The sequence below is a fragment of the Molossus molossus genome, unplaced genomic scaffold, assembly GCF_014108415.1.
Source record: "Molossus molossus isolate mMolMol1 unplaced genomic scaffold, mMolMol1.p scaffold_m16_p_1, whole genome shotgun sequence".
Classification (NCBI taxonomy): domain Eukaryota; kingdom Metazoa; phylum Chordata; class Mammalia; order Chiroptera; family Molossidae; genus Molossus; species Molossus molossus.
Genome location: NW_023425344.1, coordinates 105089173 through 105117084, shown reverse-complemented (window position 1 = coordinate 105117084; position 27912 = coordinate 105089173). Strand labels below are relative to the sequence as shown.

Below are 27912 nucleotides of genomic sequence, written 5' to 3'. Positions count from 1 at the left end.
AAGAGAGCAAAGAGGAGGCCAAGATTTATAAGCATGGTCATCTGAGCAGCTTCATGCTCCCCAGGGAACCAGAAGCCCATTCCTTGCAGATCACTGGGGGAAGGGCTTGAACAAAGGGGCAGACAGGCGCATGCGCTATGAAGTAGTGGTGATGTAGGGAAGGTGCTTGCCCATCAGTCTAGCCTAGGGAAGGATGGGTTGGCTAGAGAGTGGATCCCATCAGAAGTGCACAAAAACTCCTGGTTAAAACCCTCCGACAAAAAGTTCCCCTGTCTTGAGCTGGCTCTCACTCTTGCTTGCTCTGTGACCCACACTCGCACATGCCGTCTATTCTTCCTCCATAGCCAGGTGGCCTCAAGCAGCTGCATGGCCCTGGCCATGCTGACTTCACACACAGGACGCTAGACTGGACTGCATGCTTTTTTTTTTTTTTTTTTCCAATTCTGATTTGGATTGTACTTTCATCTATTGGCATTGGCCTTTATTCTGGCCCTGCTGAAGACAAGTTTGGATTTCTTCGATGGCCGAGACAGACAGAGACGAAACCTTGGAGGGGAACCTCCTTAGTTTTACATCATCAATAAAGCTTTCCATGAATCCCCATTCCCCCCTGGGGGCCTCAGGAAATCCCTTTCCTCATAGCACCCCAAGAACCCCTCCTTCCACTAAGAACAATCTGATCAATTTTTTTGAGAGAGAGTAGAATGAAGAGGAAGAGAGAGAAAGAAACATTGATGCATGAGAGACAAACTCCTATGGGTTGCCTCCTGCTCACATCCCAACAGGGGATTAAACCCAGAACCTGGGCACGTGCCCTGAGCAAGCATCATACCTGTGGCCTTTTGGTGTATGAGCGATGTTCAGCCAACAGAGCCACACTGGCCAGGGCAACAATATGATTGATTTATAAGCCTCCTTTTAATATCTCATCTACTGTTTTATGTTGAAGCCATTATAAATTATGCACAGGCATATCAAGTGAAAATACTTTAAGATAGTGGTTCTCAAAGGGTGGTCTGAGGACTCCTGGGGCTTCAAGGCACTCAGGGAATCCACAAGGTCAAAATAATTTTCATGACAATATTAAGATTTTGTTTGCTTTTTCCACTTTCATTCTCTCACACGTGGTCAGTGGAGTTTTCCAGAGGTCAGAGGTTAGATGATCGCCTGGCAGATTGGATGAGAATTCAGCTGCTTTCCCTGAAACCAGGCATTGAAAAGACTTGCAAAAATGTAAAAAAAAAAAAAAAAAGACACTAGTTTCATTAAAGTTTTGTTTTGAAAAAGAGTCTGTTTTTCTTTAAAATGTGTTACTTATAGTAACACAGAATTGTTTTATCATTATTTTAAACAAATTTTCTCCTTTTAGATGTCTACTATGATAACTATGAATAAAGAGAACATAAACTAAAGCTCTTTGAAGTCCTCAATAATTTTTAAGACCATAAAGAGGTTCTAAAAACAAAAACTTTGGAAACTGCTTCTTTGTGATAATCATGTACTTATATTGCATTTGATTTTTAAACTCAATTCTTGAAAAAATTTGAGCAGGCTAAGACCAAGGATTTGTAAACTTGTATAGACCTTTAATGACGGGCATCTCAGACAGTATCCTGGATGCAACCACTCTTTTTGAGGTTGATCAAACTTACCACAACTGTTGGTTTCTAAAATGTCAGCTAAAATAAGAAAGCCATAAAACCCAAGTAGAATTCCCAGACTTTCCAATGCCAGCTCAAAGATAGAGTGTCTGTGCTTCTGTCCTCCACAGACTATGAGGGAGAGGTTTCCTCTGTGACTCTGGACATGGCCACATGTGGAAAGATGCCAAGGACTGACACAGTCATCTGGTCACCACAAGAGGGTCCAGCCAGAGGGGCAAAGCCAGGGCATAGCTTTTAAAAAGAAGGACATAATTTTGACTGATGACTTTGTTTAGCCATTGACTCAGTGAACTCCAAAACCTGTCTTACCTGTTATTGATGCTGAGGTAGTGGTAGTTATGACAATCATTACTGTGTTTTATTTATTTAAATCTTTTTTAAAAAAATTATTGATTTAGAGAGAGAGAAGGAGGGGTAGAGGGAGAATGAGAGAGAGGGAGGGAGACAGAGAGAAACATCAATTTGTTGTTTCACTTATTTGTGCATTCCTCGTTGATTCTTGTATGTGCCCTGACTGGGGACTGAACCCACAACCTTGGCATATGGGGATGATGCTCTAACCAACTGAGTTACCCAGCCAGGACTCGTTACAATATTTTAAAATATCATAATTTTTTAAATCAGATTTGGAGAAAAGTATTAAAGCATAGTAATATTCAACTAAAAAGGCTACTTAAATTTTAAAAACATTTTTAATATTCAAAATAATAATTTGCAATTAATCTCACTAAATTTTTTTTATTAATTAATTTTTGTTACAGATGTTTCTCCTTCCCCCCCCCACTGATTCCCCCTCCCCCTCCCTCCCTTCCCTTTCCCCAGTTTGTTGTCCATGACCACTGTTCATGCATACATGCATATAAGTTCTGTGGTTTATCTTTCCCCCACCAGCCCCCTTTTTAGGGGATTGTCAGTCTGTACCCCACTTCCAAGTCTCTGGGACTACCCCATTCCTCAGACTGTTATGTTCATTATATTCCACAAATAAGTGAGATCATATGAAACTTGTCTTTCTCTGTTTGGCTTGTTTCACTTAGGATGATACTTTCCAGGTCCCTCCATGTAGTCTCAAAGGATAAGAGATCTTTCTTTATTACAGCTGCGTAGTACTCCATTGTGTATATGTACCACTGCTTTTTTATCCACTCGTCTACTGATGGACACTTGGGCTGTTTCCAGATCTTAGCTATTGTAAATAGTGCTGCTACAAACATGGGGTACATATATTCTTTCTGATTGGTGTTTCAGACTTCTTAGATACCCTAAGATATTCCTAGAAGTGGGATCACTGGGTAAAATGGAAGTTCAATTTTTAATTTTCTCAGGTAACACCATATTGTTTTCCATAGTGGCTGCACCAGTCTGCATTCCCACCAGCAGTGCACTAGAGTCCCCTTTTCACCACACCCTCACCAACACTTGTTGTTTGATGATTTGTTGATGGCAGCCATTCTGACAGGTGTGAGGTGATACCTCATTGTTGTTTTAATTTGCATCTCTCTGATGATTAGTGATGATGAGCATTTCTTCATACGTTTCTTAGCCATTTGTATGTCCTGTTTGGAGAGGTGTCTATTTAGTTCCTCTGCCCATTTTTTTTTTTTTATCCTCACCCGAGGACATTTTTTTTGTTTGTTCAGGTAGAGTGGAAGGGAGAAAGAGAGAGAGAGAAACATCGATGCGAAAGGGACACATCGAGTGGCTGCCACCTGCATGACCGACCAGGGCCGGGGACAAACTGCAACCAAGGTACATGCCCTTAGCGGGAACTGAACCCGGGTCTCTCGGGACCGCAGGCTGATGCTCTAACCGCTGAGCCAAACCGGCCAGGGCCCTCTGCCCATTTTTGAATTGGATTCTTTGTCTTCCTTTTGTGGAGTTGTATGAGCACTCTATATGTATTGGAAATTAACCCCTTATCTGATATATCATTGGCAATTATGCTCTCCCATACAGTGGGTAGCCTTTCCGTTTTGATTATTGTATCTTTCCCTGTGCATAAGCTTTTGAGTTTGATGTAGTCCCATGTGTTCATTTTCTCCTTTGTTTCTATTGCCTTAGGTGATGTGTCAATAAAAATTCTGCTGCGTATGATGTCTGAAATTTTGTTGCCTACAGTCTCTTCTAGGATTTTTATGGATTCATGAGTCACATTTAAGTCTTTTATCCATTTTGAGTTTATTCTTGTGTAGGGTGTAAGTTGATGGTCTAGTTTCATTTTTCTGCAAGTAGCTGTCCAATTTTCCCAGCACCATTTATTAAAGAGGCTGTCCTTACTCCACTGTATGCTCTTGCCACCTTTGTCAAATATTAATTGAGCATATTGCCTTGGGTCCATTTCTGGGTTCTCTATTCTGTTCCACTGGTCTATATGCCTGTTCTTGTGCCAGTACCAGGCTGTTTTGATTACAGTGGCTTTGTAGTATAACCTGCAATCTGGTATCGTGATCCTTCCAACTTTGTTCTTCCTTTTCAAGATTGTTGTGGCTATTCAAGGCCTTTTTTTGGTTCCTTATGAACTTTTGAAATAATTGTTCTAATTCTGTGAAGTATGCCGTTGGTATTTTGATGGGGATTGCGTTGAATCTATAGATTGCTTTAGGTAATATGGACATTTTAATGATGCTAATTCTCCCAATCCATGAAAAGGGTATGTACTTCCATGTTTTTATATCTTCCTCTATTTCTTTTTTCAATGACCTGTAGTTTTCTTCAAATCGGTCCTTTATTTCTTTGGTTAAGTTTATTCCTAGGTATCTTAATTTTTTTGCCGCAATGGTAAATGGGATTGTTTTCTTAGTTTCTTTTTCTGTGAGTTCATCCTTGGTGTATAAGAATGCCATCGATTTCTTGACGTTAATTTTGTATCCTGCTAGTTTGACAAATTCATTTATTAAGTCTCGTAAACTTTTGATGGAGTCTTTGGGGTTTTCTATGTACAGTATCATGTCATCTGCAAATAATGACAATTTCACTTCCTCCTTTCCAATTTGGATCCCTTTTATTTTTTCTTCCTGTCTGATTGCTGTGGCTAAGACTTCCACTACTATGTTAAATAGGAGTGGCGAAAGTGGGCATCCTTGCCTTGTTCCTGTTCTTAAGGGAAATGCTTTTAGTTTTTGCCCATTGAGTATGATGTTGGCTGTAGGTCTTTGATATATGGCCTTTATTATTTCTAGATATGATCCCTCTATTCCCACATTGCTGAGCATTTTTAGCAGAAATGGATGCCGGATTTTGTTGAAGGCTTTTTCATCATCTATGGATATGATCACGTGGTTTTTATTCTTCATTTTATTTATGTGGTGTATCACGTTTATTGATTTGTGAATATTGTATCAGCCTTGCATCCCTGGGATGAACCCCACTTGGTCATGGTGAGTAATTTTTTTGGTGTATTGCTGGATCCGATTTGCTAGCATTTTGTTCAGGATTTTGGCATCTATGTTCATCAGGAATATTCGCCTGTAGTTTTCTTTCTTTGTAGTGTCTTTTTCTGGTTTTGGAATTAGAATTATGCTGGCTTCATAAAACAAGTTTTGAAGTCTTCCTTCATCTTGAATTTTTTGAAATAGTTTGAGGAGAATGGGTATTAATTCTTCTTTGAATGTTCGGTAAAACTCCCCCGTGAAGCCATCTGGGCCTGGGCTTTTATTTGCTGGGAGAGTCTTTGTTTTATTGATCCTTTGAATTGTTTTTTTGTTCTCTATGTCATTTATTTCTGCTCTGATCTTTACTATTTCCTTTCTTCTGCTTGCTCTGGGGTTTTCTTTTTGTTTGCTCTCTAGTTCTTTAAGTTGTGAGGTTAGATAATCTATTAGAGATTTTTCTTCTTTATTGAGGTAGGCCTGTAGTTCTATGAACTTCCCTCTCAGAACTGCTTTCGGTGCATCCCATAGATTTTGTGTTATTGTGTCTTCATTTTCATTGGTTTCCAGGAAGTTTTTGATTTCTTCCTTGATCTCCTCGGTGACCCATTGATTGTTTAATAACATGCTATTTAGCTTCCATGTGTTCAAATGTCTTTGTATGTTCTTCTTGCAATTGATTTCTAGTTTCATGCCATTGTGATCTGAGAAGATGCTTGATATGATTTCAATCTTCTTGAACTTGTAGAGACTTAGTTTGTGCCCTAACATGTGGTCTAACTTTGAGATTGTCCCATGTGCACTTGAGAAGAATGTGAATTCTGTAGTTTTGGGGTGTAATTCTCTGTAGATATCTATTAAATCCATTTGGTCTAGTGCTTCATTTAGAGACTTTGTTTCCTTTTTTTGTCTAGAGGATCTATCCAGTGATGTCAGTGGGGTGTTGAAGTCCCCTGCTATGATTGTATTGCTATAGATTTCTCCTTGGAAGTCCTCCAGAAGTTTTTAAATATATTTTGGTGCTCCTATATTGGGTGAATACATGTTTATCAAGGTTATATCTTCCTGTTGGATAGATCCTTTCAATATTACATAGTGGCCTTCTTTGTCTCTAGTTATGGCCTTCATTCTGAAATCTATTTTATCAGATATGAGTATTGCTACCCCAGCTTTTTTTTCTTTTCTGTTTGCTTGGAAGATTTTTTTTCCATCCCTTCACTTTCAATCTATGTGAGTCTTTTGTTGTGAAGTGGGTCTCTTGTAAACAACATATAGATGAGTCATGCTTTCTTATCCAATCAGCTACTCTGTGTCTTTTTATGGGAGCATTCAATCCATTTACATTTACGGTGATTATTGATATGTACTTATTTATTGCCATTTTTGTTTAGTGTGGTTCTATTTTTCTTCCCATTTCTCCTGGTAATTACAGCAGTCCTTTTAACATTTCTTGCCATGCTGGTTTGGTGCTAATATATTCCCTTAGCCATTTTTTTGTCTGGGAAGTTCTTTATTTGACCTTCTATTTTGAAGAATAGACTTGCTGGGTAGAGTAGTCTTGGATTCAGATCCTTGTTTTTCATGACCTTGATTACTTCATGCCATTCCCTTCTGGCCTGTAGTGTTTCTTGTGAGAAGTCAGCTGAGAGCCTTATGGGCTTTCCTTTGTAGGTAACCTATTGCTTATCTCTTGTTGTTTTTAGGATTCTCTCTTTGTCTTTAATTTTAGGCAGTTTGATTACCATGTGTCTTGGTGTGGGCCTGTTTGGGTTCTTCTTACTTGGGGCTCTCTGTGCTTCTTGAACTTGAATGCCTTCTTCCTTCACCAAATTAGGGAAGTTTTCTGTCACTATTTTTTTGAATATATTCTCTCACCCTTGCTCATTTTCTTCTTCTTCAGGGACTCCTATGATCCAAATATTATTACGTTTCCAGTTGTCCCACAGTTCTCTTAAGCTGTCTTCCTGTTTTTTAATCGTTTTTTCCTTTTTGTTTTCTGATTGGTTGATTTTTTCTACCCTGTCTTCTAATTCACTGATCCGGTCCTCAGCTTCCCCTAGTCTGCTTTTTAGACCTTCCAATGTGTTTTTCATTTCTGATATGTCATTCTTCATTTCTTCTTGTTGGTTTTTAATTTCCAACTGGTTGATTTTCAATATTTCTATGTCTTTACTCATTGTGCTCTTGTCCTTAGACATGCTGTTGAGCTTCCTCAACATCATGGCTCTAAATTCTAGTTCTGTTAACTTGCTTAACTGCACCTCATTTATCTCATCTTTGGTAGAGGTCTCTTATTCTTTCATTTGGATTTTGTTTTTGTTTTTGGCTATCACATTTGGTTTTGGAATCTGCCAAATTTTTCCTGTGGGTGTTGGTGTTCTGCTGTTTGTGGCTTCCTCTCCTGGGTTTGGATGTGCCAGGGAGGACCCACTTTAAACACCACTGTCAAGTCTTAGCTTTTCTGGTTAGTGTTGCTAGCCCAGGGAATGGTAGTTATCCTCTAGCTTTTTGCCTGGAGGCTATTAGTAGAGGTCACCTGAAGACCCTTGGTTTCTGAGTTGCCTGAAAAACTCCCTCAGGTGCTCAGTGTAAGAGGATTTCCTGAGGGTGGGGCAGCTGCTGGTTGTTAATGGGCCTCATTTAGCATTTCAATGGCTACCGGGTGGGGTTGAATATCTGAGAGAGGGGCCTCCGCCTCTCCCCAGGGCCCTGGGAAGGAGTAAAATGATCACAGTCCTGCGTGGCTGCATTCAGCAAAAGCTCTTAGCACCCTCCAAAACCCGAGTGTCCCCACACAGTTCCAATCCAGTCTGCCTTCCCTCTGCCGGAGCCCAAGGTGAGTGACTGCTGCCAATTTAGCCTCTGTCTAGACTCTGCGTCCTGGAGCCGCCTGGGACTTTTTACCCGAGGGCGCTGCTTCCAGCAAGGAGCAGCCACAGCTGTGGCACCAGCCGAGGGCGTTGCACTCAGCAGAAGCCCCAGGACTAAGCCGCGGTAACGGGACATTGCCCAGGTGGCAGCAGCTTTCAGCAGAGTCCCTTGGTCCCTGTGAGTCTGTGCGGCACCAGCCGAGGGCTTAGCAGGCAGCAAAGTTCGCAGGACTCAGGCGGGGTCGCAGCTGAGGCGGCAGCAGCAAATTCCCGCCGAGTCCCCTGGTCCCCGCCCAGGCCGCTGTGGACTGTGGGCTCCCGGCCCCCTCTCGCATCCTTGCAAGCCTACCAGGATTGAGTTGGTGTCCCTGGTTAAATGGTCCTCCAAGGTGTCTTTCGGTTGCCCCTTCCTGACTATTTGCCTTTATTTTTGTTGTAAATCCAGTATGGTCCTGGGAGATGGTCTGTGTAGCTCCATTCACTCCGCTGCCATTTTTCAGATCCTAATCTCACTAAATTTTCAGCTAATCTTCCATACACATCAAATATACTGATGCCCCTGATGGGTGGCTCTGTTGGTTGGAGCATTGTCCCATACACCAAAAGGTTGTGGGTTCAAATTCTGGTCAGGGCACATACTTAGGCTGCAGGTTTGATACCCTGTCGGGGTTCATACAGGAGGCAAACAGTCGATGTTTCTCTCTCATATCAATGTTTTTCTCGTTCTTTCTCTCCCTTCCTCTCTCTCTAAAAATCAATAAAGATATAACTTTAGGTGAGAATTAAAAATATATACATATATACACACACACACATACACACACACACATACATATATTGATAGACTTCATCAACAGTATCATCTGGGTGGGGAAGGAGCATCAGTATTTACCTCTCAATTTCAATTAAAATTTCTAGTGTTTTTCCAAAGAAAACTGTAATTTAGATTTGGTTTAATTCATTTCAGGAACCTATATTTTTCCTAATAACACACTACTCCGTGGGCCCTGAGCGTCCCTGCACACTCTTTCTGGCCACGTCAAGGATGCAAAGTCCTGGCCATGCTTTCTGCAGTCATTCTCCAGAGTCGTGTTCACAGTGAGCACCCTTGAAGGAGGAGGTAACGTTTTTCTCCTGCAAAACAAAATGGCTGTGGTGGCAGGGATGGAGTTCAACAACACGGTCTTCCCCTTACCAAGGCAGGCTTGACAGAAGCAAGCACTAAGTGCCTAATCAGTCAACAGCAAAGACCAATACTGAGTCCCTAATATGGCAGTCATAATCAGCAAGTGAGGATAGCCAGCCACCATCTGAGACAGATGTATATTCTGGATACAGATGTGCAGTCACTGACCATAATGCTTCTGCCAGAACCACCATCCACTGACGAAGCATTACTGAATGCTTCATCCACCAGCATGATGTTGTGCATAGCATCACTCCTGATCCAGGTACTCATTTCATAGCAAAAGAGGTGCAGCAGTGGGCTGACACCCGTGGAACTCACTGGTCTCATCACATATCCTACCACTTAGTGGTGGTTGGCCTACTGGAAAGATAGACTAGCTTATTGTGACCTGGGCCCCAAGGCTAAGGCGAGGAGATTCTATTCTTATGTAGGCCTCTTGGCTAAGGTGACCAAATAACTTCATTTTTATCATCAATGGACCTTTCTCGATATTTTTCCAGTAATAGGTTAGTTATCCTTAGAAGTAAAGGAATTTTGCCTAAGGTTATAGTTGTCCCACGTGTTGGGAGGCATTTGCAGGTACTTGTGAGCCTGGTGAATAATGCTAATTTTGACTTCTGTAATCACTGTCACATCCACTATTGTACCAGTCCCTTGGGGGGCACAATAGGAAGATGGGGCTTCTGTCTTTAAAATCTGACAAGCAAGAAGAATCCGCTGCTGAGGATCTGGGCAAGCTGAATTCCCCAACCCGCCGGTGTAATGAAGTGCTCCTTTACAATTCGACTGTGCGTCTCTGGTTATCTTGCTGACACGTGACAACTGAGATTCAGTAATGGCAACTGAGAGCCCAATCCATGAAAGGATGTGGTCCTGTCTTACAGGATGCATTATACACTTGGAATCAGTGGTGGCACGCCTTCTCCCACATTATAGGTCCAGGAATCAAAGGGTAGAAGTGGAGGCAGCTTCTCTTGCTAATACACTTAATAACCCACTCCTGAAATTGTTGCTTCCTGTCCAACATTTTTATGATCTGCTAATTTGGAGGTCTGAGTTCCCAAGGGGAGAATGCTTCCTCCCAGAAACACTTAACCAAAGACAGAGAAAGTGCTCACTATAGGGGCTGAAGTGACTGCTTCTCATTACCAAGGGGCAAGTGGGTTGCTGGTGTCAGGAAAGACTGGAGTCAGGAAAGTAGGTTTGGAATCCAGGAATCTCTGGGATACCTCTTAGTATTTCCATGCTTAAGGGGAGTAGAATTTGCCACCCCCAAAACATGCCTCTTTGGCATAAGTATTATCTGGAGCTGGTTGTTTTTAAGAAACAGCAGGTACAGGAGAAGTTCTGCAAACTTCATAGAAGTTGCCCTTTTTAAGGGACATTTACATTTATATGGAAATCAGCATTTGCAAGGATCTCTCTCTGTACCAGGTAGAGAAGGGGTGATTCAATATCTAGAAACTCACCAACAGAGAAAGCTCAGGCTTAAATCTGCATAACAACTATACCTAATTACCGCCATAAATGGCTTCCCCCCTCCCTCCAACATCTTCTTTAGTCTTTAGCTGTAAATGGTATTGAAGGTGGTGGCTTGGGCCATTTTCAGGCCTTACTTAGTTTTCCTGGGTATTGCTCATGTATACAAGATAGTCACACACACACATTTTTCCCCCCCAAATTATAGGAGGTATACATGTTATTAAACTTCTGTTTTTCTCCTGTTAATCTGTTATTTATTTATTTATTTATTTATTTATTTATTTATTTATTTATTTATTTTCTTTATTGCTTCCAGAGAGAGAAGAAGGGAGAGGGAGAGAGAGATAGATATATTGATGGAGAAAACATTGACTGACCACCTTCTGCATGCCCCCCACAGGGGATCTGGCCCACAACCTGGGCATGTACCCTGACCAGGAATCAAACTGGCGACCTCTTGGTGCAGGGGTTGACACTCAACCACTGAGCCACACTGGCCAGGCAGTTAATCTTTTATTACAAGGGAGTCTCAGGCAAAAACCCAGAAAGGTAAAAGAAAAATTATGTTTCCTTCCCTACAATGCCCAATAGTAAAAATTAAGGAGAGGATAGAAAAAAAAAAAGCAGGACTTTTGAGAACTCAGTACCATTGGAAATGAAGATCTGAATCTCTGAGCTAGATAAAGAACCTTCCTGAGTCCTTCAGCAAGTTTTTTGGCCACTGGACATGCCCACCTGCATGGACCAGCTCTGGCTAGCACCCTCTGGCAACTTTCTCTGCCATCAGCCATGTCCTCCTGAGACAGGCCAGGAAGCCAGGTCAAGTGGAATAGGGAAACTGAGACAGCTGAGCAAACTGACAGAGCAATTTACAGCAGATACAGAAGATCATCACCTCGCAAGAGAGAACATCTAGGCCTCAGTTGTATTTCAGTTCCAGGCCCAGAAAAGCAGCAAAACCACGTGGGTGATGCCAGGACCAGCTGCATTGACTGAAAACCCAAAATATTTTCAGGATATGATTTTAAAATGTGGAATAATGCTTTCAGTTATTCCTTCTGGTGTCACAATACTACAATATAATATTTTTAAATTAAGTTAAAAAATTTTACAGATACCTCCTCTAGAGTATCTAAAAATAATGTTAGTGTCTATTTTTTGAGTGCTTACCTTGCCCCAATGTGCTTTGTTAAGATATATGCATTACACACACATTTTCCCCTCTGGTTATCCTCCCCGTAATCTCTTAAGAGAGATTCTTGTTTTGAATATATGGAAACTGAGGTTCAAAGAGAGTAAATAATTCATCTAACATCATAAGCCTGGAGTGACAGATTCCTATTCTCCATCCTTAGTGAGAATAAATCTGTGGCTCCAAGGTCTCTGGAGCCATAACTTACTATGTGACTAGGTCAGAAAGATATGGCTCATTCAGAATCCAAGTGAAACATAAAGGTTCATTTTTCAGTTTCCCATTAAATTACAATATCTCTAATTACAGATGACAATCCCAATGCCTAGAATTGAAACCCCCATCACAAAAAACTTAATAAGTGGTTCCTACACAGTCTTTTTTTTTATCCTCACTTGAGGACATTTTTTTTATTTTTTGTTCAGATAGAGTGGGAGGGAGAGAGAGGAAAAGAGAGAAAGAGAGAAAGATGATGTAAAAGGGACACATCGAGTGGCTGCCACCCGCATGACCCAACCAGGGCCGGGGACAAACTGCAACTAAGGTACATGCCCTTAGCGGGAACTGAACCCAGGTCTCTCTGGACCACAGGCCGACACTCTAACCGCTGAGCCAAACCAGCCATGGCCCTACGCAGTCTTTATTTATAATCTCAGCAATTTGATTTCTGAATAATAGCTTGGTTGTTATGCATAAAATACAGTCTTGGAAAGATAACAATCATAGTTTTTTAAAATAAACTAGATACAAAATTAATGTGTTTATTATAGAAAACAGATCAATGAATATTGACTAATAGAATGCAATGACACTTCTCACTAAATCCTAGAATATTCTATCCTAATAAATACTCATTAATAAGTGAGTCAAAGAAAATGCCATTAGCGTAACCACAGAATCAGCTCAAAATGGTCCTATCCTGTTTAACAAGATACTGAGTTAGTTTCCAGAGATAATAGATTGACCAAAATCACAAGCCATGCAGCAAAAGCTTGTGCAAAGGAGAGAACTCTGACCTCCAGCTGCTACACTGGGAACCAAAGTCTCATCCCAGCCCCTCCACAAAGCGAAATGTCAGGGACAAAACAAAACTTGCATACCAGAACTCTTTTGGAAGCGAAGGGTTTCTTGTCCAGGAAGATCCAGTGCTGATGCCCCTTTAACATAAATGACCAGGATCCAAGGTCATCCAATTAAAACTTGCCCCACCAGCACTTCTGCATATATATTCCTCCAACCCCTTAGAAATCCCTATCCTAGTCCAGTGAACAAGATGGATTTGAGACACTATTAAGTCTCCCATCTTCTCAGTTGGTGCCTTCTTGATCAATAAACCTTTCCTTACTCCACGCTCTGATGTTCTGAGCTTTGGCCTTCTGAAGCATCGGGCACAAGAACTTGGGTTTGGTAACATTAGGTGTGCTAAATTTTCACTGCTCAATTTTAAATAAGGAAAACATTATTTCCCTTTTTTCCTTTTCAAAGAACACACAATTTTGATGTACCCCAAGGCTCAAAAAGACTTTTCTTTGTATGCTCATGTCCTAGGTATCTCACCAAGACTCCCAGCTCTAGATCCATCTTTGTGCCAATTAATCCCAAGTTTATATAGCCAGTGTAGACCTTTATTTTTTAAACTTTAGACTAGAAGGGTAGTAGAATACGGCACCCAAAAATATGCTTTGTTGGCATAAGGATTTTTTTTTTTTTGAGCTAATTATTTTGAGAAACTGTAGACACAGGAGAAGCTCTGAAAACAGAGGTTGCCCTTTTGTAAGAGAAATTGACATTTATAAAGGAAATCTTCATTTTAAGGCTCTCCTTTTCTGTACCAGGAAGTGAAGGATGACTAGATCACAGGAAGAGGATCTTAGCAATGGAGAAGGCACTGACTTAAATCTGCCTGATAATACCCCAGTTTATTATGCTTTCCCTGGTATTCTCCCCATAACTTCTTTTCTCTTTAGCTGAAGATGTTATTTAAGGTGGTGGCTTCAGGGATTTATTTAGTTTCTCTAGGTATCTCCCATATATACAGGAAGTATATGTTATGAAACTTCTGTTTTTCTCCTGTTAATCTGTCTTTTATTATGGGGGTGGGTGGAGCAGAGGTATATCTCAGCCAAGAACCTAGAAAGGTTGATAAAAATTATTTTTCTCCCCTACAGCCCCTAACTGGTTTCTCTGTTTCAGCCCTTATCCTCGCTATAATCTATTATCAAAACAGCAACCAGAAAAATCCTATTGAAAAACTAGTCAGATTATACCGGCTAGTGTGGATCTGAGAGCTCACTGGTTCTATTTCTGGTCAGGACACATGCCTGGGTTGTGTGCGCAATCCCCAGTGGGGGGCATGCAGGAGGCAGCCAATCAATGTTTCTCTTTCTCTCAAATCAATAAAAACATATCTTAAAAAAAAAAAAAAAGATTACATAGTCAAATCATGTCATTCCTCTGCTCCAATAGCCTCATGGCTTCCCATTTGTGATAGTGTTATTTAAACTAAATAAATATTTTGGTCCTCATGCCTCATAGCTCTTCAAATCCTTGAAATTTCCTAAGCAAGAGCAATGGAAGCATCTTTTAAAAAATATTAGGTCTTTTGCCCTTAGTTCCTAAAATAGCTTCAGCATAGAAAGGTGAAGTGGCATCTTCAGTCATTCATAAATAACAAACTGCTTTCAACAACACCTGAGTTTGTTAATGAGGTGACTTTTGGACAACTCTTCAGGATGGTGGCAATTGGGGGAGGAGTCAGTCACTATTAGAGGGTTGGACCTGTCAATCCCACTCTCCACTCCCAGAAAGGGGCTGGAGGTTGAATCAACCATCAAAAAGAATGATTTGCTCAGTCATGCCTATGTGATAAGGCCTCCACAAAATCCCTAATGTACAGGGTTCAGAGAGCTTACAGGTTGGTGAACAAGAAAGTATCCATGTATAGAGAGGATGGTACACCTCCACAGAGACAGAAGCTCTTGTGCTCGAGACATTTCTGGACCTCACCCTATGTGTATTTTCATCTGGCTATCTATTCATATATATCCTTTAATATTCTTTGTAATAAACAAATAACCTATTAAAAAAACTTGATTCCTGAGTTATGAGATCTGTTATAGCAAGTTAATCAAACCTGTGGAAGGGGTCATGGAAACCTCTAATTTATAGTTTGTGATTAGAAGCATATGTGACAACTTGGACTTACAATTGGCATCTAAAGATGAAGAAGAGGGGAGGACCTGTGGGACTGAGCCTTTAACCTGTGGGACCTGATGTGTCAGAAGTGAGTTAAATTGTAGGACATCCAGTCAGTGTCCACTGAGAATTTGGAGAATTGCTTGGTTGTATTGAAAAAACACATCATATTGTTATCATTGTAATTAGGTTGTTATTATTAATAGGAATGGAGCAAAAGGAAGGACAGACATTATAAGTATGACCATCTGGGCAGGTTCACCAGGAAACTGCAACTTTTCATTAGTCCATTCCCTGCAGAGCACTGGGGAAAGGGGTCCAACAAAGGGAAGATGGACACATGCATAGTAAAGTTGGGGTGATGTAGGGAAAACACTTGCCTGTGAGTCTAGCCTGGAAGAAAGATAATTGGCTATAGGGGGGGAAGCCCCTGCAAACGCAAGTAATCTTAGAAGGGTAAAATCTCCAGACAAAAGAACTTGCTCTCTTTTATTCCTCTGGCTTTTCTCCTGCTTTCTTGCACTTGCCCATGTTCCCTCCAGAGCCATGTGGCCCTAGACGCCACATGGGCATGGCCATGCAGACCCCACACACAGTGGACTATAGCTGGGAACAAAAGCTAAGGTAGGCTCATACTGGACTGGACTGTGCAAATATGGGATGAAATTTCAGGGTAATGGCTTTAATCCTAACTCTGCGGATGACACAGCTGGACTTCTTCCATGGCAGGATGGAGGGAGAGGGAAACTTGGAAACTCAGGGATTTAATTCCATGCACTTTAATACCATTTATTCTTTTCCGTGAGTCTCAGAAAATGTATTTTTTTTCCCTGACATTGCAAGAAGCCCACTCCCACCAGCAACCAGTGGTGACATAAAGAGCTCCTCACTGATAACAAAATCATCTCATTCAAGGTTAAAGCTGAAATCCATACAGTAATCCAGGTTCCATACCACCTGGCCCCATCCCTTACCTCTGCCTCATCTCCACTGCTCTCCCCTCACACTCTGCTCCAGTCACTCTGGCCTCCTTGATGGTGGAACACCCAGGCCCACTCCTTTCCACTCCCTGTTCTCTGCCTGTAACACACTGTCCCAATAAATCTGAATGGTCCCCTCTCAAACCAGCAGTCTTCACCCCAATGTCACCTTGGCCAAGCTTTCTTTGACCATGACATCTGAAATTACACTCCACACACAATTCCCTCTACACCTTCCTGCTGTTTCTTTTTTAGCAGTTACCACTAATATCTAACTTATTATATAGTTTGCTTGTTTGTCATTGTTTCCTGAGAGGAATGTAGACTTCACGAAGGCAAGGCTTTGGTCCATTGGTAGACTGCTGTCTCCCAGTGCCTAAGGGCCTTAATCCCAGAACTGCAGTCAGTACTGGAGCCTCAGCCACGCACTCACTCACACCAGGCACCAGCACAAGGTCCCTGGCACTGTGGGTGAAGAGAAATGAACATGGGCATTACTGGTTCCTTTGTTCAGGCAACATTTACTCACTGAGCACCTGGAATTGTCAATCTGTTCGCTAAGCCCAGGTGGTGAGCTTTGTTGGAGACCAACCCACCACAGAATGCCAAGAATCCAGGGCAGGAAGTCATTCCTCTCAGTAAACAACTAGAACAGGTCAGACACTGTGTGCCTAAGGTGCTTACCACATGCTACTGCCTATAAATGCCTTTCACAAGCACCAATAAACCAGATCCTGTGTCTAGCATAGTCTCACTGGATAAATCCCCACACTGGGGATCTCTCTCTCTCTCTCTCTCTCTCTCTCTCTCTCTCTCCTTTAGTGAGAAGGGTTGGCCTCTAAGCAAGGCCATCTGGCACCAAATGGCCCTTGTCTTAGAGAATTGAAAGTATGTGCATAGAGGCTAAGTTGTTGCTGGTCACCTAATGACTATAAAGGGTTTAAAGAAGAAAAATATATATTTTTTTTCCCAGAAACATCAGCTCTGCATTATCCAAATAAACAAAACTGGAGGAGAAGAGGAAAAAGAGTGTGAAAGATAAAAACTAAAAAAAGATCAAAGAATAACGGGGGGTACTATATATATATGGTACCCTCCTAAACACGTTAACCAGGTTAACTCATTAACTGTTCCTGTGAACTATGAAGTAGGCACTGTTTATCACCATCAGGGCTGTTTTTCAAGGGAGTGACTAAGACTCAGGGAAGTAATTTGCTCCTGGGCCCTGGAAGACGGTCATGAGGACTGAAGCCTGGCAGTCTGGCTCCAGGGTCCGTGTCGTCACTAATGGTTTTACGAAATCAAAACGGCAGCGGTGGAGCACGGGGCCCAGGCGGCGCGAAAGGGGCGCGGGACGTGAATGGGCCGCGGGGCGCGGCGGTGGGACCCTGCAGAAGGGAAGGTGGCGCCGCGTGGGGCGCTGCAGCCTGCTCTGTCACCTGGGGCTGATCTGGAACTGTTCAATAGCCGACTCCAGGCTCTCCAGGTTCCCCAGGCACTCCTCGCTCTCGGGCGTGTCCTCCAAGCCCTCCATCGGAGCCGGGGAGGCAGCCGCTGGGTGATGCGCCTCCCGCCCAGATTCCCTCTGGAGCGCGTGGGAGTCCAGAACCTGCGTCCGTTGCCATGGCGACTCCTAGGGAACCTGAGGGCGAGCGAATTCTTGGGCTGGGGGCTCGACGGGGGTGGGGGTGGGGGGGATGAGGGGACCGCTGGGCGGGCTCTGGAGTTGCCTCCAGGCGGCTTCCACTGCCCGCCACACTCAGGGCTCTCTGACAAGGCGTCCTCTTCCCTGGACGCCCACGAGCCAGGTCATCGCTGAAATATCCCCAGAAAGCTGGACCCCTGTAGATAATCCTGCAACATCACACCACCTCCAACTCTTCTTGCCCTCTCTTCACCAAGGGCTCTGAGCGCAGCCTCCTGCGAGGCCCACGCTTTTGGGAGTGAGGTGGGTGTGGATTCCTGCTTTCTGTAGTGCAGTTCCCCGGCCTGCCCTATGCTAAAAGTCGCACAAAGGGAGGATGAAAAATGGTGCACCCATCTAGTAAGGATGCTCATGGCACAATGAGACCTGGGCTCTCAGAGCAATGCCATAATAAGGGATCAGGAGGTGTGATGAATAGGCTAGCCCTGACACTGACCATGGACATAAGTGTTTGTGGACAGAAAAATTTCTTTGCTGCCCCCCCACCCCCTGTGTGGCTCAGTGGGTTGAGCATTGTCCTCTGGACTGAGAGATCCCGATTGGATTCTGGGTCAGGGCACATGCCTGGGCTGCAGGCTCCATGCCCAGTAGGGGGTGTGCAGGAGGCCGCCCATCCATGTTTTTCTCTCACGTAGATGTTTCTTTCCCTTCCCCTCTCTCTAAAATATCAATAAAAACATATTTAAAATATTTTTCTTGCAGAGATTAAACAGGCCTATGTTTCTAAAAATGAAGGTCAGAGGTAAGATGTTAGGTTTTAAGCCATGCCATGCAGTGTAGAATTCATGTTAAGTTTTTACAATAATAAGAAAAAATATTTAACTCATGAAACTATTGCTCATTCTTTATTTTAAATTATGTGTCACTCACTGACTATTGATAGAAGATACCTATCCTAATATTATCAATATGTCATTGCCTCATTTTAGAACTAAGTATACTACATTTCCATTTCAGTATATTGTCTATAAGAAAACAAATCATTTTCTTCTCTTTCTTATAACAAACTATGTGAAAAAGAAGTTATTTTGATATTAGAAGCCCAAAGTAGAAAAAGGAAATCACTGTAGCAATTATCACCACTCATATTTAAATTCAAACACAAAAAGCCACAAATGGCAAACAAAAATCATAACCAATGCCTAAATAATCTCTGAGACATGAACAGACGAGAAAAAGTTACTTCTACTTGAAAGAGGTTTTTATTTTTTAAATCTAACTTCTAAGCTTACTTAGGAAAATCTTATGTAATCAAAAGGTATGTTATTATTTTTATTTTATTTTATTTTATTTTATTTTATTTTATTTTATTTTATTTTATTTTTGTTAATCCTCACCCAAGGACAATTTTCCATTGATCTATAGTTAGAGTGGAAGAGAGGGAGGGAGGTAAAGAGAGAGAGAGAGAGAAAGAGAGAGAGAAACATCAATGAGAGAGACACATTGATTGGTTGCTTCCTTCATGACCCTGTTGGGGCCCAGGGATTGAACCTGCAACCTAGGTACATGCTCCTGACCAGGAATTGAACCCCCGACCCTTCGGTTCTCGAGGTGATGCTCTAATTAACTGATCCAAACTGGCCAGGGCCAAATGTACTTTAAAAATAATAAATGTATATACCTATAATAAATTGTCTTTTTTAAAGTGCTTTTTAAAAATATAACAATGCAGATAAAATTTTAACTATAAAGAGTAAAATTTCAAGTTGAAATAAAAATCTGATCCATTTAGAATCATGCCAGATATCAAAAAGACTGTGATAAGCCGTTGGCTATTTTACTAATGCAATTCTAAATGAATATTTTGAGACTGAACAGAGATCTCACAGTAGATTTCATGAGTCATTGGTCAACACTGTGAGGTGTTTGTTGACTGGTATGGACTGCATAGTTACACCATCCCACAACAACAGGTACTAAACAAAACCTCTTTGTTTGAAACCTTGCTATAGCATATCACGAAGGTTCAGATTTCAGTGTTTAGGAGTCTATGTAATGAGGATGAATGTTTTTGTTTTGTTTTGCAAACGTTTATTTAGAAAGTCACAGTAGTAGAAGTGAGCCCTGGAAAACAGTGAGCCTGTTGGGCTGAATGTACTCAGAAAACAAGTTACTGAGGCAAAAGAAGGGCCCTTAGAACTTAGGAGAAAGAAAGGCAAGCAAAACCTGCCTGCGGGAAGGAGAGAGGGAAAATCGGGGGTGAGAGAGGGGGGGGGAGGGGGAGAGGGAGAGAGAGAGTTATCTCTCAGCTGTATTCCTTATAAACTTATTCATTTCAGATCATATTCTCACCTATAAAAACTGGAGTTGGCACTGTCAAAGCATTTATCAGAGTAAATCCAAGCTTCTTGTATCACATGTTGAATTTATTGATCACTTTTAGTGGAAACCTCATGCCCTCTGGAGAAATATTAAAACAAAACAAACAAACAAAAAACACTGACTTTGAAACTTACTTGCTTTAGAATAGCACGGCACACACAAACTAATTACTAAAATTCTGCAGCACGCCAAAATATATATATATTTTTGCCAATCTGACAAAAAAGGATAGGTATAATTTTGATTCACTCACACTGGATAGCAATTGTGTTGGCTGTTGTCCTTTTTTTATTTGACATTGTAAAGGAAAAGAGGTCAGTGTCCTGACTAAATAGTCAGGTATTGCATGTTTTACAAATTCTTGCAGCACACTGGTTGAAAATCACTGATTTAGAACATTGGGCAAACATCTCTGAGCTTCTCTTTTCTCACCAGTAAAAACTGGACAATGAACCTTTCAGGGTGGCTGGGAGGAATAGTCTATAAAGTGAGAAAAGTATGCAGCACTTTGAGAGACAAATACTAACCAGGCCTAAAGGACTGTGTTCCTTCCTTCTAAACCTCCACTAAGAAATACATTATTGAAAGTTTTCTGGATATTTCAGAAGGTAAAATGATTTTTACTGGGTAAATTAATAGGGCACACTTTTAACATTTCAAATACTTCTCTAAAACACACACATGTATAAATATAATGTGTGTTCATATGAAAATATCACCTACCAATTATTAAAAATGATAACATCTTGGATTAAGTAGCATGAGGATTTGAGTAAGAGTCAAGTGCTGACTCTAAACATAGTAATTTGTATCTTCCAGTTGGATATTATCAGTTCTATAGTCTAATAAAAGCCAAGAGGTTTCAGTTTAGGTTTGTAATTTAAATTCGTTTTAGAGAGTCATCATATGTAAAGTGCTTATTTTTCTTTTATCACCAGCTGTAATCTATGATTATGTGTGCAGGCTCTGTTATGTAAACTTGTTTTATGTCATGCCTCATCCATAACCAAAGTTCTTAAATAAAGGGTGAGAACTGAGACAGCAAGGCCCTTAGCCAGGACAATATTACACTCCTAAATCCTTTATGGAAAAACTCCTGAGATTAGGTCATTTTAACATATTACATTTTGCTGCAATGAGAGAAAATATCCATTCTAAAAAAAATAAAAATAAAAAGTCCATCAATAAGTGTTTGTCACTCGGCTGAAAACCACGAGGAGAAGCATGGCAAGGAATTTGGGCAGGAGCACCCTTGATTCAGAATTTGGATCTTGCTGCCAAATGTCTTTGAATACTGTAGTAGGGGGTTTCCTCTCTTTGGAACTAAATTTAGATCTTTAAAAGGGAGACAGGGAAAATGTAAAGAAAATGCTACATCTTAGCCGCTAGCAGAAATGAGTCCACCCAAAACAAGAGCTGTGACCCTGCTGCTGAGGGAAATTTGGGAACTCTCCAGGTCTGGTCAAGCTAACAGAGTGGACCTTCACGCACAGCACATGACCTGGGAACTCTACAACACATACATTTCAACGCATCATGAGGTGGTTCAGGAAAATTAGAATCCTGAATGATGAGTAATAAAAGGGCAATTACCATATTTCATGCAACCTAAGATTTCATCTAAAACCATTAAAAATGTGAATTTTAGACTAAGTTAAATAAGGTAGGTAATAAGAATTAATAAGCCCTGGCCAGTCTGGCTCAGTCAGATGGGCATCATCAGGTGCACTGAAATATTGTGGGTTCAATTCCTGGCCAGGGCACATGCCTGTGTTATGAGCTCAATCACCAGTTGGGGTGTGTACAGGAGGCAATCGATCGATATTTCTCTCTCTCTTTTCCCTCTCTCTAAAAAAATAAAAATAAAAAAATAATAAAAAAAATCAATAAACATATCCTTGGGTGAAGATTTTTTAAAAAAGTATGAGTCAGCCTGGCTGGTGTGGGTCAGTGGTTGAGCATTGACCCATGCACTAAGAGGTTGCTGGTTTGATTCCTGGTCAGGGCACATGCCCAGGTTGTGGGCCCAGTCCCCAGTAGGGGCATGCAGGAGGTGGCCAATCAATATTCTCTCTCACTGATGTTTCTATCTCTTGCTCCCTCTCCCTTCCTCTCTCTCTAAAATTGATAAAGAAAAAAAAATGTTTAAAGAAAAAAAGAGTCTTAATCAGAGAAAGACCTTTTCAGGGGGGTTTTATTTCATCAAACCATAGAGATATTTCAAGGTTTTCCATAACTTGGACAAAGTACTAACTTAGGACCATCTAGTTCTCTTTGTTCTTTTTCCAGTGTCACAAGGAGAATTCAAATTCTCAGCTACATAGATTCCCAAGTAAGACTTGATCTAGACAGCAAATGTGTGATTTTGGTTGGTGTGAGAATTCTCCTGTAGCCTGATGTAAAAAAAACAAACTAATATATATATAGCAGTTAGACATGCCTGCACATGGACTAGACTTAGAGGCAAGGTATTCCCCACAAAGAATCACCAAGTCGGCTTTGCTTAGGCAGTCAGCTCGGCTCATTCATTAACATCCTATAGCTGTAATATTAGGCACCTTTCGTTGTCCTTCAGCTTCAAATCCTATCCTGGAAATGTAAACAAGAGAATTCCAGTTTAGCAGTTTTGAGAATTATTGGGAAATGATGGACATGGTAGAATATGGTAGTATAAAACACAGGTTTGTTACAGTCATGCCTGTTTGTTTACTTGGTAATACATACTTCAGTGTACACTGAAAACTACTATGTGTACAATACATCGGTTATACTATAATCAATTATATAGCCAAGGTGCTGATCAGGAGTACACAGTCCAGGAATGGCCCACCACCATTGCTCAAACCAGGAAGCCCAAACACAAAAGAGACTACTTACTCCAAACTCTGCTATTAATGGTTCTAGATCAATAAGCTGCACGGTGTCAGTTAATACACTGAACATTAGCAATGGGTTTTTATAGGTGAATGTGGTGACTTATTGACTAACCTATTGACTAGATATTAGAAGTGGGCTAGAATGTGTGCATTTAAAGATGTTCAAGATATGTAGGTCAGCTAAAGAAGCTCAGAAATCCTCCCACTGTTGCAGAAACAGTATGCAAAATTCTCATGAAGGCTGTTATTTAAACCCTGAAGGATGGAGTTTGGGACTTGATCTCCCAACAGTCCTCTGTTCAGCCTTTGCTTTATAGTTGTCTGATGCCTACTGAAAGGGCCTAGGATTTTGCTTCTGAAATGTTATTACGTCTGCTTTAAAAGAACCATTCACCCCTGGTGGTAGGCAGAACACCTGAACAGACAGAAACGTGGGACCTTGTGGACCTCACTGAATAGGTTGCATAAATTAGGGCCTGCTTGCTGCTGAGTGTTTTTTAAAATACATGTCTGAGACTTGCTTTCATTATAAGTTGAGAGCAAGATTGTGGGGAAATAGCTAATGTTCATCTTTATCAAACTTCTTTAGTTTTTTCTAATTTTTAATTTTTTTTATTAATTCATCAAACTTCTTTAAAGGATACAACATTGATCCAAAGAAACCTAAGAATTGTGTTTGTCCAATTAGGTCAGTTTTCTGGGAAGCCAGAAGAAATGATAAAAGCTTCATTAATACAATGGATTTTGATGTACAAAATCTGTATGTGTCTTATTCATTCTTGCATCCCCAGTCCAACTCATGCCACCCACCTGGAAGGTGTTCAATAAGTATTTATCAAGTGGGTCAATAATTGACACTGAATAAGTTCTTTAAAAGAGCTGTTCCTAAAGTGGTGTGCACCTCAGTAGTTGGAACTAGAGAACCAGGCAGGAAAATTCTGGCTCCTTACTAGAGAAGAAATGGAGAGATTAATCCAAGCTGCCAATGCTTGATGCTTGGGGAAACCATGCCTTTTGGGGAGAAAGCAGATGTTTTAGACCACAGTGCTCTACTGTCACATTCTTCATGAAGAAGGAATCCTCTATCATCTGTGAAAAGTAAGAATTTCCCATCAGGATATTCTAGATCTAGGTTCAAGCCACCAATTGATGAAGAGATTGGCCCACTTAGGTTATATGCTTTTGGGATGGTTACTTTTATGTGTCCCTAGGCTGGGCCGTGGAGCCTAGATATGTGGGCAAACATTATTTTGGATGTTTCTGTGGGAGTATTTTTGGATCAGATTAACTTGTATTTAGTTTTAAAAGGTCTCACATATATATTACTGAACTAACCTACTAGTGCAGAAAAATATTAACAAAGATAAAAATGAGCCCTGGCTGGTGTGGCTCAATAGATTGGGGCATCATCCCATACACCAAAAGGTGGTGGGTTTGATTTTCCATCAGGGCAAGTGCCCAGGTTGAAGGTTGGATCCCCTGGTGGGGGCATGTATGGGTGACAACTGATCAGATCAATGTTTCTCTCTCATATCAACATTCCTTTCTCTCTCTCTTCCTCGCTCTAAAAATAAATAAATAAAAACAGACTTACCTAAAAAAATAAAATAAAATAAAACTCATTCTTGCAATAATTTACAAATGAAATATACCCACTGTCCAGATAATAGTGATCTTCTCAGTAATATAAGCTGCAAGCAATCTGGATACTCCATAAATATGTGAGTTATCTCATGTGTGAATCCTGACCCAGCTGGTTTCTTCTCCAATGTCTCCTCTTGGAGTTCTATCTGATTTTATTACCAGTTTTCATCCAAATCTATTAGGAAATGGGATGACTCTGCTTTTGTTTCTTCTGAAGAAAAAAAAATATTGGTTGATTTGAAAGAGAGAGAATTGACTTGTTATTCCACCTATTTATACATTCATTGGTTGATGCTTGTAGGTGCCCTGACTGCGGGATCAAATCTGCAACCTTGGTATATTGGAACAATGCTTGGCTTTTGTTTCTTGGTCAGAAACCTCTTTTTTCTTAATTTATTTAGAGAAAGAGAGGGAGGGAGGGAGAGGGGAGAGAGAGAGAGAGAGAGAGAGAGAGAGAGAGAGAGAGAGAGATCAGTTTGTTGTTCCCCTCATTTACACATCCATTGGTTGATTCTGGTATGTGCTCTGACTGTGGATCAAACCCACAACCCTGGCATTCAGGATAAAGCTCTAATCAACTGGTCTATTTGGCCAGGTTGGCCAGAAACCTCTTGATCCTGAAAGTCTCTTGAGAAGACATGGCAAAGAAGAGTGAACTGCATGTACCATGATGATAGAGAAAGAGAGACAGATTAACTCTTAAATTGGTAAATTTTGAGTAAAGTGGATTACCCTATGCAATGTGAGTGGGCCTCTTCCAATCGGCTGAATGCTATACGGTCATGTGTTACTTAATGACAGAGACATATTATGAAAAATGGCATCATTAGGCAATTTCATCATTGTGTGAATGTCATTACATAAACCTAGATGGTATAGCCTACTAAGGACATAGTCTATGTAGTATAGTCTATTGCTCCTGTTATAGGATAGCAAGGACTTAGGAAAAAATTTCAGAGCAGGAGAAATAGGGAAACTGAGACAATAAAATTAAAAAGGCCACAGAGTTTGGCAGCCTGCAGACAGCTTGTAAATAGCAAGCCCTTACCTTCCCCCAGCCAAGGTTGCTTGAGAGCAAACTGTTCAGATCTCTCCAAAGAATGCAGGAGAGGAGGAGGAAGGGAAAGGGGAGAGAAGTCAGAATCTTAATGCAACTAGAGAGTACATACCTTAAATCACCCTGAAAACTAACAAAAAGTCAGCAGAGAGGAAGGAGGCGGGGGAAGGAGTAGTGCAGTCTTCTCTCATCCCACTGTTTGAACAAAGAAGCCTGCAGTCTCAGGATTTAATTGCCAGGTGCTTCTCGTAAATTCTGGGAAAGCCATAACAAAATAAAAGGGAGAGAGACGTTCAGTGTTAACCTGTACCAGGATATCTAGCAGAGGAATTTTTAAATCTATAGACAGAAAAGTATATAAATGCTAGCTAGACTCCCTCCCCTCCCCCGAATCCAGTCACTCTTTGGATTAGCTGAGAGAGCCCACCTGAGCATTATCCCAGCTGTTACATTTGCTTGCCTTGTTCCTTTAATAAATGTGTATGCTTTAATTTTTTAATAAATTTGCTTTATCACTACACCATCATCTGGAGTCACTCATTTGAATTCATTCATATGAGAAGACGAGAACAGAGGTGAGGACAGTCCTCCCCCTCTGACTCGGGGCTGTGGGATACAGCTCTCTGTTGTCTGTGAGAGGTGCCTGTGACACCCCAGGCTCAAAACCTGTCCGGCAAATGGTAAGTATTTGTGTATCCAAACATATCTAAACATAGAAAAGGTACAGTAAAAATAATGTTAAAAGGTAAAAAAAAAAAACAGGGCCCAGCTGGTGCCAGCTGGTGTGGCTCAGTTGGTTGAGTGTTGTCCTATGCACCCAGAGCTCACCAGTTCAATTCCTGGTCAGGGCACATGCTCCGTAGGGGGCATGCAGGGGGCAGCCGATTGATGTTTCTCTCTCTCTCTCCCCCTCTCTCTTCCTTTCTCTCTCTAAAAATCAATAAAAACATAAAAAAAGAAAAAATGGTACACCTGTATGGGGAGGACACTTACCAAAAATGAAACTGGCAGGACTGGAAACTGTGTTGGGTGAGTCAATGAGCGAGTTGAAAGTGAATATGAAGGCCGAGGACATTACCACCCACTACTGTAGATTGTATACACTTTACACTTAGGCCACACTAAATTTATATAAAAAAGTTTCCCCTCAATAATGAGTTAACCTTAGCTTACTATAATTTAATTTTATAAATTTTAAAATTTTTAAATTTTTGACTTTTATAATATGACTTAGCTTAAAACACAAACACCTTGTACAGCTGTACAGAAATATTATGTTTATATATTTATTCTATAAGCTTTTTTATTATTTAAAAAATGTTTTTAATGTTTTTGTTGAAAACGAGGACAAAAACACACACATTAGCCTAGGCCTACACAGGGTGAGGGGCATCAATATCACTGTCTTTCGCATCCATATTTTTTCCCACTGGAAAGTCTTCAAGGGCAGTAACACTCAGGAAGCTGTTATCGCCTATGGTGACAATGTCTTCTTCTGGAATATCTCCTGAAGGACCTGCCTGAGGCTCTTCTTGAGTTGGTTTTACTCATTTTAGAAATATGTCCATGGTAGTTTTTTTCTTTTTCTTTTCTTTGTTTCTTTCTCTCTTTCTTTCTTTCTTTCATCATAGACATGCTTGTAAGTAGATATTGTACTATGAATATTCCTCTGTCAATGAAAACCTTTCTGTGTTGGGGGCGTCCATGTTTTCAAACTTTTTAAAGAGTCTGTGAAGTTTCCAAAGTTGCTGCTAAACACTTTACTATGAGTTTTCTTGGGGGTTCTACTTTTTTCTTCTCCTGGAGTTTCCTTTTCTCTTGCCTTTTCTTCAGCTACGCATGTAATCAGACAGGGCCTGGGCCTGGATTGGGTCTGCCTTGGGCTGGCTGGTAGTGTGAGGCTTCTCGACGTCAGGCAGGAAAGATTTCACAACCTGAATCCTGGTGATTTTGAGAGAGGGTTTATTAAAGCCGGGAGTAGTAAAACAAAGGGTTTAAAGTAGAAGCAACAGGAGAGAGCCTAGGCAGGTCTGCTTTGGTTCACTGAGAAATAAAAGTCACAGGGACAGAAGTGAGCCAAGGCGAGGAAGTGGACAGAAGTAGAAAGTCAGAGGAAAAACGGGACCTTGGAAAAAGGTGCAGGGAGTTAATCCGGGATGAGCTGCCATTGGCTGCCACTCCCCGGGGTATAAGTCTCATGAGGACCCTTAGAGTTTAGGAGAAAGAGAGGAGAGACACAGGCATGAGTGTGCTCTAGACACTGTGGGTCCTTTGTCCTGAGGCTTCTTATCTTTCTTTAGCTATCGATAATTCTAGGGGAGATCTCAGAGGAGGGGCTTAACAGAACATTTATATAACTTTGTAGGTG

The 27912-nt window shown here is 41.1% G+C and overlaps 1 protein-coding gene and 1 pseudogene across 1 annotated transcript in view; both read right to left on the bottom strand.

Annotated features, from left to right (window-relative positions):
* Nucleotides 1-17474, bottom strand: part of CUNH10orf67 (chromosome unknown C10orf67 homolog) — a 118528-nt gene extending 101054 nt beyond the window's left edge. The window contains exon 1 of the mRNA XM_036270082.1: nt 17380-17474. Within this exon, the coding sequence (XP_036125975.1) occupies nt 17380-17474 (95 nt within the window). The remainder of the gene's footprint in view (nt 1-17379) is intronic.
* A 7095-nt stretch (nt 17475-24569) lies between these two features.
* On the bottom strand, nt 24570-25127 carry LOC118635198 (annotated as a pseudogene).
* Between the last annotated feature and the right edge of the window lie 2785 nt (nt 25128-27912).